Here is a 16763-nt window from a genome sequence, read left to right on the forward strand (position 1 = left end):
ATATCTGGAAGGATCTTTCTGGGAATATAATTCCTGCCATTTCCTCTGTTAACTCTTTCAGAAGAAGGTTCAACAGATATTTAAAACCTTGAAGTTATAAAACGAGGTAATTGAATAGCGGCATATCAGATACCTTTAAGTACCTGGAGCCGTGAATACAAAAACAAAAAAAATTCTCTATCGACCCGACAGGCTTATAGAATTTTTCAAGATTTCAAAACTAAAACCAAACATTCCTTCAATAAGAATAAGATGATAAAGACCAAAAAATAAAATAAAAAAATATTGGACCCGGCTATTCGAAATGACTGAGTAAAGCCAGCCAATATATCTAGGAATTGCAGCACATACCACTTTAGATGTCATGACTTAGCTTTTGAATTAAGCTAGCCAAACACCTAAATACACCCTGAGCCAATTATTCGGAGGTAACCACTCTCAGCCCCTCGCTCTTTAGGCTAAAGTTTTATTGCGCTTTAAACATACTTCTAGTTTAAATTCAATATGTGTTCAGAGCAGTCGTTCTTGAAGGATTGACACATTAAATCCAAGTAATGGGGGGGGGGGGGTATTGAGGGGGAAGCTCTGCTCATATACTGAATAATTTACGTTTGTTTTAAGTTTTAATGTCACCATTCACCTTCATTAAAAAAAATTGTTTTATTTAATTTTTTGTTCGTTTTTAATAGCATTACACCTCCCAGGAAATTCCCATTTCCTTTAATCTTTCTTTATGACAACCTCCCACCCCATTCGCGGGTGGTATGATGTCATAAAGAAAGATTACATTGGGAGTTTTAGGAGCATACATAGAAACTTTGACAAAATAATGTTTTACCTCAATTTTCAGTTATCAGTTTCTTTTTCTCTGGCGTTAGGTCTGAAAATACAATTTCCTATTATTTGAGCAGAATTTTAAGCCATATTAATGGTTATTGTTTTCAAAATTTAGGAAGTGTATTTGCAGATCTTCAATTCCTCATAAATTGGTATCCAGCAAAGTTGTGAAGCTGAAAACAGTAATTATGTACTTCATTTAAGCAGAAAATCTGTTTTGCAAGGTTTCGCTTTTATAGCACAAAGAATTTTAGAGGTCATCAAACGTCATTGCCCTCTAGAAGGAGAAGGAGTGTAGTTAGGTACTTCAAAATACCTTTTCAGGACATAGTTTAATCTGTACCTATGCAAGGACACTTAACTGTTTCCTTAAATTAATTTTGTCAGTGTTGTTTTAATGCTGCAGTTACTTTTTTATTACAAATATTTCCTTATGGCAAAACAGCTGCCTTTAAAGGTGGTATGACATTTAAAATGATTGCGAAATTCCATCAGTTGCTGAGAATCTACAGCCTGTAATATGTTTTTCCCTTATTTTATGGTAAGACAAATTTAAATTCTGCTGATTTATAAGTAATTGCGGAATTGCCCTTTAAATAATGTTATCAGAACAGAGAAGAAGATTTTCTAAATAATTTAAATTCTTTCTTTGAATCTGTGTTACTGTCAGTCAAGTGTTAAAAATAGGACAAAAATATATGAAAAAAATATGAAAAAAAATATGAAAAAAAAAGGTAAAAAATAACCATCAGTAAAATTAAGAACTTTTGAACTCTACTTTTCAGCTATAATTTCTGTTAGGCCGAAAGCACTAAGAATATCAGAAGAAAATAAGAATTCCCCCTGGCCTAATCTTGGATCTGTTGATACATGAAAAGGTCGATTTTCAAATTTTTTTTCCTTTGGCTCGTCATCACATCTTTGTTAATTTTTCCATTTTGAACCGGGAAAATAAATAAGAATAATTGATAAATAAATTTGACAATGCAGGCTTTATTATTTAAGAAGTCAGTTTTGAAGGGATGGTAACCCTCCTCGCGTTCAGGGTAACCCTGGGTGTGCTTTTAAAAACGAACAAAAATTAAATAAAACAATTTTTTTTTAAATGAAGGTGAATGGTGACATTAAAACTTAAAACAAACGTAAATTATTCCGTATATGAGCGGAGCTTCCCCCTCAATACCCCCCCCCCCCATTACTTGTATTTTATGTGTCAATCCTTCAAGAACGACTGCTCTGAACACATTTTGAATTTAAACTAGAAGTATGTTTAAAGCACAATAAAACTTTAGCCTAAAGAGCGAGGGGCTGAAAGTGGTTACCTCAGAATAATTGGCTCAGGGTGTATTTATGTGTTTTGCTAGCTTAATTCAAAAGCTAAGTCATGACATCTAAAGTGGTATGTGCTGCAATTCCTAGATATATTGGCTGGCTTTACTCAGTCATTTCGAATAGCCGGGTTCAATATATTTTTTTTTTTTTAGGTCTTTATCATCTTATTCTTATTGAAGGAATGTTTGGTTTTAGTTTTGAAATCTTGAAAAATTCTACAAACCTGTCGGGTCGATAGAGAATTTTGTTTTGTTTGTGTATTCACAGCTCCAGGTACTTAAAGGTATCTGATATGCCACTATTCAATTACCTCGTTTTAAAACTTCAAGGTTTTAAATATCTGTTGAACATTCTTTTGAAGGAGTCAACAGAGGAAATTGCAGGAGTTATAATCCCAGAAAGATCCTTTCAGATATAAGTGCCACGCCGAATGAAGCTCTTCCTCAAGTACTCGGCTCTCGACGTGCCCTCCTTTAGATAATTCGACTGAGCTGTGTCTGCCTTGTAGGCTAGACAAAGGGAGGAATAATGCAAGAGAGCTCGTTAGAGGGAGGCGAATTCATGTACTTGTAAAGAACAGTCATCGACGCTACATCAAACGTTTCATTTAGAGGCTGGAGCGAGTCATATGTATAGGTGCTGCCCGCCCTGTTTCCCCTATTCTGGATATTCTGGAATAGTGCTAACAGCGTTTTCAGGGCACCAGCTTATGCATCCATATATAGCTCTGGCATTCATATACAGCTCTGGGTCTTATATAGGACTTGTAAAGTAGGATAATCCAGCTTGTTGGAAGTGGGTTTCTGTAACGAAGAGTAACTCCGAGTTTTCCTTCGCAGGAGGTTGTCACCTGATCAAGATCGTTATTCCAAGAGCGATCGGCGGAGAAATGAATCCCTAGTAAACGAAGCTTGTCGACTCTCTTTACTGTTTTATTTTTGAAAATGAAACTGGGGTGGTCACGCGGCACATTTGATCGGGTAATAAGAAGCTCTTTTGTTTTCAATGGGTTCAAGTTGAACATCCATGTAACAGACCACTTTTCAATTTTATAAAAATCCATCTGTAGAGAAAGGGAGACTTGTGTTGGCTCTTCGTTATTTGGTATGGCTGAGTGTGTCGTGGTATAGTCTGAAAATTGATACAGAAGGCTTACAAGGTTGTCTCCCATGTCATTTATCTAGATAAGAAAGAGTGTAGATCCCAAGACACTGTAGTGGGAAGCCCCTGCCTCCACAGAATATTCGCGGGAAATAAACCCGTCGAGGACAGCCCACGGTAAACGATCTGAAAGAAAGCTCTCAGGCACTCCTAACGGACATCGACGAATTCCGTACGTATAGAATTTTTCTTAGAAGCCAACGGTATCAAAGCTTTGGCAATGTTGAATAACAATAACCTAATGTAGTACTCCATTGCCAGAACTTCAATTCACTCTTGATGCCGGGCCACTAAGCAGTCTAATGTTGAACATTTCATCCGGAATCAATATTGACGATTGCCTAGAAGGTCATTTGATTCCAGGAACTGTTGAAATGTTTTATTGGAGACACTCTTATAGATTTTGACAACACAAGAAAGGAGGCTAATAGGCCTATAGGAGCCCACGCTTGTTGGATCACCATCTAACTTTAGGGAAGGTATAACAAGTGCAGTATTCCTTGTTTATGGGAAGGTTCAGGAGTGAAAATATATCTGGAAAAACAATGACAATGGTCCAGTTAGTTTGGCAGTGCAGAAGTTGAGGACAACATTTGGTATGTTGTCAGGACCTGTGGCTTTGGTCAAATCAAGATGCCGCAAAATACGTAGGATTGGCACTTTTCTATCATTTTCATACATATTCGAGAATTTGACAAAAGCCATAGCAAGAACTTCAGCCTTTTCCTGTAGATCTTAAGACACAGTCCCGTTAATTTGTAGAGAAGGAAATGAAGTCCCCTTGGACAACGGTAAAGCCTCCTTTACAATTCTCCACCAGATTTTTGCCGAAGCATGTCGAACCTTGATGGCAAATTCCTCCTTATATCGAAACCGGGACTGCAGAATCGCCTAAACTGCTTCCTTGCACGTGTTGATAGATGAAAGCCTGTTCTCTTCACTCTTTAAAGTAGCCATTGCTTTCGTGCCTTTTGCTTTGCTTGGATAGTCTTCTTACACTGGGCGTTGAACCATGGTTTTTTCTTACTGGACACCTGAATCCGCGATTCGCTTTGAGGGGATATGTTTTCAACAGAGTCAACTATGGCCTGCTGGTACTTCTCAGCCCCTTTCTCTGGGCCTTGAAGAAGAAAGGCTCCATTGCTGAGAGCAAAGAGTGTTTCAAAAACTGTCCCAATCAACTCTTTTGTATAGCCATATTGTCCGCTCATCTTTTATTGGAAATAGAATAAAAAGGTTTCCCCGTGAAATGATGGCATTGGGGTCACTGGTGAAAGCATGAGTGTCTACCTTAAAGAAGTCAGGGCGATCTGTAAGGAAGATCTCAAGACGAGATGATCCGTTTGGGCCGTGATACATGTACAAATAGACAAGTTTTTCCAGATCGTATGAGAGAGATAAATCATACAAGTACGACCCCTCCCTTTCAGTATTCTTGCTGTGAAGCCATACACTATCATGGGCGTTGAAATCTCCATGAAGAATAAGGGCAGACTTAGCGTACTTGCTCCAAATTTATTCAAGGGGGGCTTCAACGTAGCTGGTAATGTAACAGGTTGAAGGGTTATACACGGTACCAACAATAACAGAATTATTTGGGAGGGTCACCCTAACCCATAGAGCTTCTTCGCTTGCTGATTCAAATATATTTATGCAAGAATATGGTATATGGCTCTGTAGATAAACAGCAACACATCCTCCTCCGTATTTAGCATCGTCACTACGTTCACGATCTCGCCTGAGGAGCCTGTATCCCTGTATGGTAACCTCTCTGTTCTGTATGTCATGGTTGATATTGGTCTCAATGATGCACATTATAGACGGTTTGACCGGGCTCACTAAATATAGGAACTGATCAAACATAGCTCTGAGACCACGTAGATTGCAGTGGGTCATCGTAAACAGGTCCGTTTGGATTGTTGGTGGACGTGCTAACGATCGCTTACAAAAGGTCTATTTTGTTCGAGGCTTTTTATTATTGTCAATCATAACCAGGTAAAAGAAGCTTTGCCGGGTGGTTAGCCTGACAAGACCTATACATCCATTGCCATACATCACTAGACAGGGAACGGTGCCAGAATATGTATATATAAATATACATATATATATATATACATATATATATATATATATATATATATATATATATATATATATATATATATATATATATATATATATATATATATATATATATATATATATATATATATATATATATATATATATATATATATATATATATATATATATATATATATATATATATTTATATATACATATTCTGGCACCGTTCCCTGTCTAGTGATGTATGGCAATGGATGTATAGGTCTTGTTAGGCTAACCACCCGGCAAAGCTTCTTTTACCTGGTTATGATTGACAATAATAAAAAGCCTCGGACAAAACTGAACTTTTGTAAGCGACCTGAAGCACGTCCACCAACAATCCAAACGGACCTGTTTACGAAAGCCCACTGCAATCTACGTGGTCTCAGATCTATGTTTGATCAGTTCTTATATTTAGTGAGCCCGGTCAAACCTCTATAATGTGCATCTTTGAGACCAATATCAACCATGACATACAGAGCAGAGACGTTACCATACAGGGATACAGGCTCCTCAGGCGATATCGTGAACGAAGTGACGATGCTAAATACGAAGGAGGATGTGTTGCTGTTTATCTACAGAGCCATATACCATATTCATGTCTAAATATATTTGAATCAGCAAGCAAAGAAGCTCTGTGGGTTAGGGTGACCCTCCCAAATAATTATGTTATAGTTGGTACCGTGCATAACCCTTCAACCTGTCAGATTACGAGCTACCTTGAAGTCCCCTTGAATAAATTTGGAGCAAGTACCCTAAGTCTGCCCTTATTCTCATTGTCACTTATCTTCTAATAGCAGGCAATTTATTGTCTTTTCATACTGGAGTCTTTTCAAAGATATTTGATTATTAAAGCATGTTCTTAAACTATTGGTTAGCAATTCTGAACTGAACTTAAAATATTTTTCAACTTTTTCATACTTGTAAAGACATTGCTTATACTTGTAAGAAAAGAAATTCGGTAATGATGTTTTTCTACAACGATCTCTACTAAGCTTCAAACTTTTGGTTTTCTTTTTTTATGTTTTAGAATTGTTGTAATCCCTTGTCAGATATCGAATCATGATTTGTAATAATTGCAAGTTTTTGTTTTTTGGGCCTTCCTACTGACATTATATAACTGGTTGCGTTCAAACCTGTAAGCTTAATAACAAAGCGAATGGATTTTATTAAAAAAAAAAACTAATTTTAATATTTTCAGTATTCAGTTTGATTTTATTAGTTCTTTCCAAGAATGTTACAGACACATATAGTTTTTAGTAAAGTGCCAATGACACAGTAGGTTTTAGATTATTAATTTCTATTTCAACTGAGAGAATTTCCACCTTACCTTCCCTCCAAATACTAAGATCATCCCTTAGACCACTCCTAATCCCATCCTTTGCCAAAGGCGCAATACCACCTCGACCTAGTGAAGTACAATTTTTGACATGTAGGTTGTACTCTTGAAATTAATAAAGCCAAAGAGACTGATTTACACATAATAATTTTATTTATTTATTTTATAGCCAATCAAAATACAAAACATGACGGTTGAGTATAACAAAAAGAAAGAAAATGAAAAAAAAAAAAAAAATACTTACAAAAACAGGAGCAAATACGTGCAAATTAAAGACTCAATAAAACAAACAATTCAGAAAATTAAGCCACTCCAAGGGTTGTAAACCTCTTTAAATATATCATAAAAATAAATAATACAATAAAAAAATAATATTAGTAACCCAGCAAAAAAATAAATTAAAAATAAATAAATAAGAAAAATGAAACTAGCATTAAAACAAAAAAATCCTTCCAAGGGTGGTTCGACGGAGGATCTTATGTGGGAGGATCTTTCCTTGGAGGAAGTTTTCAAGGGGGAGGGACATTGCTATGAAGGGGGCGTCGGATTTCCCAGCATTATTTAAAAAAAACGATCAGAAATTAAATTTAAAAAAACAAGTTTTTCAACCGAAAGTATGGAGTAACATGAAAACTTAAAACGAAAAGAAATTATTACGTATATGATGGGTTCTTCCCCTAGTCAATACCTCGCTCTTTAAGCCAAAGATTTTCTAGTACGTTCATAACAGCTATTTATTCTAATTAGCGGCCTTTCTGATTAAGGGGTCATTTAAAAAAATTGGAACAAAACTGGAACTTTAGCGTAAACAGCGAGGTATTGACTAGGGAGCGAACTCCCTAATATAGGAATTAAAAATATATGAATATAGAAGTTCGTTACGTAAGTTAATTCGTAAGTTACGTATATTTATTACTAATAAGAACGTTCGTAAATAAAATTAAGCAACTTTCGAGAAAGCCATTTAACCAAATAAAAGTAAAATTAATATACAAATATTGTCTTAATTATTCATGTACGGTGAGCCAAAATCAAAACCTGTATTAATTCAAAAATGTTCAAAAATTAAATAAAGAACAAGTTTTTTTAACTGAAAGTAAGTAGCGACCTTAAAACTTAAAACGAACAGAAATTATTCCGTATATGAAAGGGGCTGTCCCCTCCTCAACGTCTTGCTCTTTATGCTAAAGTTTGACTTTATCTCACAACTTTATTTTTTTAAACAATAAAAACTTTAGCGTAAAGAGCGACGCGTTGAGGAGGGGAGAGCCCCTTTCATATACGGAATAATTTCTGTTCGTTTTAAGTTTTAATGTCGCACCTTACTTTCAGTTAAAAAAAACTATGTTTTTTTTTTTAAAGACCTTTCGAGCTACAGCTTTATTGGAAAATCTAACTATGATCGGAGCAGCTCTAATAGAACTTTTTTCGTGCTATGTGGTCAGATTATTCAAGCGGAGGTGGTATACATTAATCAAATCAGAAGACGAGAGGTCAGTCAGAGACATTTTGCTAATTATAATTCGAAATATTGTCTTACGAGTGTCTACACCAGGTAACAGCTTGACCCAATGAAATACAAGACTGTCAAGCAAATAATCTTGGTCATAAGCTTTGTTTCCATTTGACTAATTTTCTCCTCTGGGTCTCAATTTCAGTTCTCAGACTATTCAGAGCCTGCTCAATTATCACAAACTTCGGATTAAACTCAAGCGTGACTGGATCATAAGCCTGACTGACTATCAGTCCAGTGGCTTATTTTCAGCGACCTTGCATCATTAAGCTTTTCAGTCAATTTCTTCGTTATATTTTCCAGCAAATCCTTTTTTGTCTTCTCTACCTAGGCTTCAGTAACTAATTACTCGTAAATCAATTAAATTCATCATGACTTCCGTAATGAAAGACGAGATAAATGGACTTTCCCCTCGAATCTTTTCCTATTTGTATAACTCTCACCGGCCATAGTGAATAGTTTTTTAATTTATCCAGCGCAACATCCAACGGCTTGAAACACTGCATAATTAACAGTAGTTTATTATTAGGAGTCGATAAATAGAACAAACATACTTATTTCTTAGTGAGGGCCGAGGCTCGCGAATTCATCCAAGTGGATTCCCATCCAATCTGTGTAAAGTCGGCCCACTTGAGTTTCTGCGCAGCACTTAACAGTGCACCTTAACACACAGTGCTTACAAATTCACAATAGAATAATGCTTCAAATATTAAAAACTTCAATCTCAATTTGCAAAACAAAACTTATTCCTGTAATTAGAAGTTCATTCGTAACAACACAATTAAGTCAATTCAGTCGTTTTACGTTTTAATATTGTAGGTTTGTTTTATCTCCTCTGATCTTAAGTTTAAAATGGCCTATATTTTTTGTAAAACTTTTATTTCGGAAAGTTTTTTTTTGTAATTAATAATGGAAAAAGGGGAGCTGGTTCAGTGTTGGTTATGTTATTGGCTCAAAACTTGTCGGGTCTAGGCATTCCCCCGGGAAATTCTAGATATTTGACCTGAGAATTCGTCCCCCTTGTACCCCACTTATTGTTAAAAAAATAACAGATATTAAAAAAAAGATATTAGACTTAATAAAAACAAAACCAATAATGAACTTATAATGTACCAAAAATAAACTGATATTCAACTCAAAGCGAACAAAATTACTAGTATAAACTAGTAAAACTAGTATAAAATTACTAATATAAACAGGGAAGTCGTCCCCCTTGCACACTATTTATGGTGTGTCATTTGGACTTTACTGAAAGTAATGAATAATTTAGTCACTTCTCTTTTACCATTACTACATTGAGAAATAAATAGGTAACGAAAGCTCTAGAAATTAATGTGATTATATTTTATCATATCAATCTAGTTCATCTGGTTGAAACATTCCAAAGTTCCATTAATATTTCTTCATTCTAAATATATTTGAGCCGTCTTAGCCTATTGGTTAGCCCTCCGGACTTGAAATCCTGAGGTCAGGGGCTCGAGTCCTAGTGTCGCTGATTATTTGGTTTGGAATGGGGTTCAATAGTGCGACCCTTCAAGTCAACCCAGCTTTAAATGGGTAGCTGGAGAAATCTGGGGTAAAACGCGGAAAGTGTTGGAGGATTTGCCCCCAACAATGCTTAGAACTTCTGGTCAAAGGCATTGAATAACGAGATCGGTACCTGCGCAACGCAGACCATTAGTCAGCATGTGAAAAAGTTTTTGTTTTAAGTAAACATATTCCTTTAAAATGTAAAAGAGAGTCGAATAGATTTGTCATTGCAAAACTTCACTTCAAAAAATAAAATGTATGTCTTAAAAATTAAACTATTCATTTAAAAAATGTAATTTATGCACAACTTTATGTGTTTAAATGAAAAAATAAGATTTCATATATAAAACTTTTTTTAAACATGTATATTTTCTTTTGAGTCATCTTGGTTGTTATTGGAATTTTAGTATTCAATTATTATAGTTCTACTTAATTATTAATTTTAAAATAATCTAGTCAGGTTTCTTAAAAAACATCAACAACAACGCAAATTCGAAAAATGATAACCCAGGAATAATAATATAAAAAATATAAGAAAAAATGGTGCTTTCTTCTGGTTTTTGTTCGTCTTACAAATTCTAAACTGTATTTCGTTGGAAACATTATGCATTTTGAACAGTTTAATTCTTATAGGGGGGTATGATTTGTTTGGGGAGGGGAGTGTTATAATTTTTTTTACAAAACATATCAAAATTTGTTTATATGCATTTTTGTAGCTTTTTTACGAGCAGAATTGAACCTTTGAGTAAGGTGGGGGGGGGGAGAGGGCTGAAGTCCGGGAATACCTTTCACTCTGGATGCTTTGCATTGGATTTAGAAATACACTTTACAAAACACATCATAATATGTTTATTTGCATTTTTGTAGCCTTTCAACGAGTAGAATTTAACCTTTGAGTGATGGGGGGATTGAGCTGAAGCCTCAATCTAGGCTTCAGCTGAAGCCTCAAGCCTCATAAGTACATAGAATCCCATGTACTTATGGAAGCTCATATTATGGGAGGTACTAACCAGAGTTTAAAAATTAGATTATTACAGCATAAAGATTCTATTTAATCGGCTTTAAAGCAAGATTCTAAATCTGAAGATTGTTGAAAATATGTTCTGAAGGGGCTGAAGTACAATCTTCAGATATAGAATCTTGCTCTAATGCCGATTAAACAGAATCTTTATGCTGTAATAATCTCATTTTGAAACTCTGCTTAGTACCTCACAGAATATGAGCTTCCATAAGTACATGGGATCTGATAAACCCTACTTTGTTGCCCCAATGAAGTTAGATCCTTTCCAGAATTTAGAAAACTACCCAAAGTATTAGAAATCAAAGAGACATTCTTGAATAAAATAAAATGGTCTGGAAACTTGAAAATATGTTCTGAAAGGGCTGAAGTACAATCTTCAGATTTAGAATCTTGCTTTAAAGCCGATTAAATAGAATCTTTATGCTGTAATAATCTCATTTTTAAACTCTGCTTAGTACCTCCCAGAATATGAGCTTCCATAAGTACATGGGATCTGATAAACCCTACTTTGTTGCCCCAATGAAGTTAGATCCTTTCCAGAATTTAGAAAACTACCCAAAGTATTATTACTCTTTAAAGCTACCCTTAGACCAATACTCTGTAAAATTCTTTTAAGTTTTTCACTTAGCCCGGGCACATATGGTAAGGAACAAAAACATCCTTTTCCCGAGGTGTCTCCAAGACTTCCTTAGAAATCTCTAGAAACCTTTTTCTTCTTTTTGAAAAGTTTGGCTAATTGACCACTCTGGATACATGTTGCTTATTAGTATTTTCCTTAGAAAAGACAACTCCTCCTCAAAAAATTTTGGAGAGCAAATACTAAATATCCGGTCACTTAAAGAAATGATCAAACCAATTTTTACTTGGCGAGCGTGACTGGAACTATAAGACAAAAATCTATTGTTATTTGTCGGTTTTCTGTAAATTTTAAAATACAGACTATTTTAATTTTTAAAAAAAAGAACATCAAGAAAAGGAAGTTTCCCATCCTTTTCTAATTAAACAGTAAACTTTAAATCCCCCCAAACAATTAATATGTTCCGAAAATCCTTTTAACTCCTCCTCCCCATAATCCTATACTGAAATTATGTCATCCATTTACCGCCCCCAGAAAATTTGTTTAAAAAAATATGAATCTAACGCAATTGTTTTGATATTATCCACAAAAATATTAGCTAATAAAGGCGATAGAGGGGCCCCCATAGATGAACCATTTGTTTGTTGGAAATACTCCCCTCTGAACTGAAAAAAATTAGAGAACTTATTGCACAATCTTACTAAATACATAATTAACGCAACTTCCAAATCTGTTTTGCCACTAATCAAATCCAAATTTCTTAGCAGCTTTCTTTCTAGAAGAGTTTCGGCTACTTCTAAATCAATATTTGTGTACACTGATATAATGTCGAAGCTTGAAAGCAAAGAACTTGGTGACCTTGTACTTGACACAATTGGTTGTAATGGTAGGTTAGGCTTATGAATTTTGGGAAGTCCATATAATTTAGGGCGCAAGGAACCGCGTGGCAGGTATTTGTAAAAAAGTTGAGGTGTTATTTTTCCATCATCCTTAAAACACTTTAATTTGTTCTTAAACTTATTTGTAAATGAGGCTATTGGATTATACGATAGCTTCTTGTATGCTTTTTCATCATTTAGTAAACTCCTTAATTCTGATTCGTAGTCCTCAGTATTCATGACAACTTAAGTGCTATTCTTATCTGCTTTTGTAATGGTAATTGAGCCATACTTTTTTAAGTTTTTTCTAATTCTCATGTCTTTGATGTTCGTACTAGGAAATTCCGGTCTCAATATAAAGTTAGAAAGGGTTTTCACGGTAGAAGCTTTTACTAAGCTAACATCTTTTATTATATTTGCGTTATTATGCAAATATGTTTCTTTTGAAGAGATAATGTCTTCCACGGGGACTTTATCTGGTTTAAAACAAAATTTCGGGCCCTTTTCAAGCACTGATTGGTCTTATATCGTTAAAGTTCTCGATGAAAAATCAACCACACCTGGTCCAAGAATTGACGAAGGTATTACCGCATTATTTGTTCATAATTTCGATAACTTCTTTAGCAATCTTTCTCTGGAAAGGCGAAAGTCACAATTTAAGTGATTTTTTCCTGTTTGTTGAATAAAACAAAAGTCCTTTACACTAACCTTTTTTTATATAAGATTTTCCAGCGAAAGTTTATCTCTCACTATCAAAGCTCTTTTTCGACTTTTATCCTAAATAATGTAATTCAAAGTCTTGAAATGTAAGCTTCTTTCAATCTTTTCTTCCTTGAAAGTGCCCAAATGTAAATTGAATTTTAGTGAAGATGGCACAACTCTCATCTTCTTAAATTGTAGAAGAAAATCCTGCTGGTTGATTAAATTTGCATGTTTTTTCTGAGTGTTTATATATTTATGCACAGTTTTGGTCAAATCATCCTCATAAATATGACGTAGATAATTTTGGAGACACCATTGCCTTTCCATAACGATAAAATAAAAGTACAAAATTGGGATAAAATCCTTTTTAATAGAGAGTGTATAGAAATTCACAAAAAATACCATACATTTTGGTCACATATACAGTGACCGTCATCAGTAGTAAAACTAAACTAAAACAATTTAAAACAAAAGTTTATATACGATTTCAAATAAAACTAGATATTGTTTAATTCTCTAATTCTTTTCAAAGCAAAGGTGGAAGCTAGCCTCTTTGACCTTCTTGGATTCGGTTCATTAGTGTTCAATGATATAACATTTGGACAGAGGTAAACTACATTGGGTGAATTGAACTTTACTCTGTCAGATTTTAACAAAATTATCATAGATAGAGTTCAGCCCATATTCACCTGTATCCCGATTCAAAGCAATATTCTTGAATAAGATTTCCTTTATTTCAAGAGTTTCACAAAAATTTTTCTTTAAACCCCGATCCCTAGAAATCAAAGAGACATTCTCGAACGAAATAAAATGGTCTGGAAACTTTAAAATATGTTCTGAAAGGGCTGAAGTAAAATCTTCAGACTTAGAATCTTGCTTTAAAACCGAAGAAATAGAATCTTTATGCTGTAATAATATCATTTCCAAACTCTGGTTAGTACGTCCCGCATATGAGCTTTCGCAAGAATATGGGATCTGATAGACCCCACTTTGTTGCCCCAATGAAGTTAGATCCTTTCTAGAATTTAGAAAACTAGCCAAAGTGTTATTACTCTTTAAAGCTACCCTTAGACCATTACTCTGTAAAATTGTTTTAAGTTTTTCACTTAGCCCGGGTACATATGGTAAGGAACAAAAAACATCCTTCTTCCGAGTTGTCTCCAAGACTTCCTTAGAAATCTCTAGAAACCTTTTTCCTTCTTTTTGAAAAAGTCTGGTTAACTAACCATTCTGGATACATGTTGCTTATTAGTATTTTCCTTAGAAAAGACTACTCCTCCTCAACAAAGTTTTGGAGAGCGAATACTAAGGATACGGTCAGTTTAAGAAATTATCAAATCAATTTTTACTTGGCGAGCATGACCAGAACTATAAGACAAAAATATATTGTTATTTGTCGGTTTTTTGTAAATTTTAAAATCCAGACTATTTTCATTTTTTAAAAGAAGAACATCAAGAAACGAAAGTTTCCCATCCTCTTCTAATTCAAGAGTAAACTTTAAATCCCCCCCCAAACAATTAAGATGTTCCAAAAATCCCGTTAATTCCTCCTCTCCATAACCCCAAACTGATATTATGTCATCCATATACCGGCCCCAAAAAATACATTTTAAGAAATATGAATCTAACACAATTGTTTCGATATTCTCCACATAAATATTAGCTAATAAAGGCGATAAAGGGGCCTCCATAGGTAAACCATTTGTTTCTTCGAAATACTCCCCTCTAAATTGAAAAAAATAAGAGAACTTATTGCACAACCTTACTTAATACATAATTACAGCAACTTCCAAAACTGTTTTGCCACTAATAAAATCCAAATTTCTTAACAGCTTTCTTTCTAGAAAAGTTTTGGCTGCTTCTTCATCAATATTTTTGTACATTGATATAATGTCGAAGCTTGAAAGCAAAGAACTTGAAGAAAATTTCTACTTTTTTCTGTTTTTCAACCAAATTCGAAGAATTCTTAATTTACAAAATTTGTGTGGACAAAACTGGTTTGCAGATTGACACTAACCACTTGCTCAAAAAATTCATAAGCCTAACCTACCATTACGACCAATTTTATCAAGTACAAGGTCACCAACAAGTGTTTAGAGCAAGTGGTTAGAGTCAATCTGTAAACCACGTTTAGTAAGACCGCTTAGTAAGAGCTTCCTTCTACCGTGAAAACCCTTTCTAACTTTGTATTGAAACCGGGATATCCTAGTACGACCATCAAAGACATAAGAATTCTAAAAAACTTAAAAATGGATGGCTCAACTACCACTACGAAAGCAGATAAGAATAACACTTTAGTTGTGATGAATATTGAGGACTACGAATCAAAATTAATAAGTTTACTAAATGATGAAAAAACATACAAGAAGCTATCGTATAATACAATAGCCTCATTTACAAATTAAATAAAAAAAACAAGTTTTTTAAACTGAAAGTAAAGAGCGGCATTAAAACTTAAAACGAACAGAAATTATTCCGTATATGAAAGGGACTGTCCCCTCCTCAACCCCTCGCTCTTTACGCTAGCTTTTTATAGTTTTAAAAAACAAAGTTGCGAGACAGAGTCAAACTTTAGCGTAAATAGCGCGACGTTGTGGGGGGGACAGCCCCTTTCGTATACGGAATAATTTCTATTCGTTTTAAGTTTTAATGTCGCTCCTTACTTTCAGTTGAAAAAACTTGTTGTTTTTTTTATTTAATTTCTTATCGTTTTTTAGTTAATGCAGCTTTTATTTTGGCTCACCGTCATTGAATAAGTAAACAAAATTTGCATAAAAATTTAACTCTTCTTTTGCTAAATGGCTGTCTCTAAATTTGGTTCTGACGTAATTTACAAATTAACCTACGTAACGAACTTCTATATTCGTATATTTTTCTTCTGGCAACAAGTGTGTTGCAGATATAGTTGCAGATTTTTGCAGATATGAACTTGAAACCTATGTAATAGGGTTTTCTGATGCGCTAAATCTGACGATGGGATTTTCATTAAAATTCGTTCACTTGCAGGGGATGTTTGCTCCCTCTTTAAAAAATTAGGTAAATTTTCTCAGGCTCGTAGCCTTTGATGAGTAATACTAAACTTAATAAAATTTATATATTTAGAATCAGCATTATAAGCCCATTCTTTTGATACATTTATTGAAATCAAAATTCCGTTTTTAAAAGTTTCGATTACTATCGAGCCGTATCGCTTGTTTTTTTTTTTTTTTTTTTTTTTTTTTTTTTTTTTTTACGTATATGTTATTACGTATATGAGGGGGCTCTCCCCTTAGTCAATACCACGCTCTTTACGCTAAAAGTTAAAAAAAATTTAATTCACAAACCCCTGAATCACAAAGGCCGTTTAATTAGAATAGATAGCTCTTTTGAAAGCACTAAAAAAAAGTGTAGCGTAAAGAGCGAGGTATTGACGTGGGGGAAAACCCCCTCATATACGTAATAATATCTGTTCGTTTTAATTTCTAATGCTGCTTCTTACTTTCAGTTGAAAAAACTTGTTTTTTTTAAATTTAATTTCTGATCGTTTTTTAAATAATGCTTGGAAATCCGGCGCCCCCTTCACAGAAATGTCCCTTACCCCAAAGAAACATCCTCCACGGAAAGATTCTCCCAAGTAATCCCCTCCTCCAGTCCCCCCCCACCAGAAAAAAATCCTTCCTGAAAATGTCTGTATACTTCCCAATAACCAATACAATATGTAAGCAATGGGCAAAGTTCATAACTTCCAGCCCTTCCCCTGGGAACTGTTGGGGAGTAAGTCATCCTAA

General features: G+C 34.5%; 1 protein-coding gene across 1 annotated transcript in view; it reads left to right on the forward strand.

Annotated features, from left to right (window-relative positions):
• Window positions 1–1229: 1229 nt before the first annotated feature.
• LOC148953543 (uncharacterized) overlaps window positions 1230–16763 on the forward strand; it is a 174957-nt gene continuing 159423 nt past the window's right edge. Inside the window, exon 1 of the mRNA XM_089087733.1 lies at window positions 1230–1378. Within this exon, the coding sequence (XP_088943859.1) occupies window positions 1358–1378 (21 nt within the window). The 5' untranslated portion in view covers window positions 1230–1357. The remainder of the gene's footprint in view (window positions 1379–16763) is intronic.

The sequence above is a fragment of the Artemia sp. Qi Xiang Cuo genome, chromosome 4, assembly GCF_049724085.1.
Source record: "Artemia sp. Qi Xiang Cuo chromosome 4, ASM4972408v1, whole genome shotgun sequence".
Lineage (NCBI taxonomy): Eukaryota > Metazoa > Arthropoda > Branchiopoda > Anostraca > Artemiidae > Artemia > Artemia sp. Qi Xiang Cuo.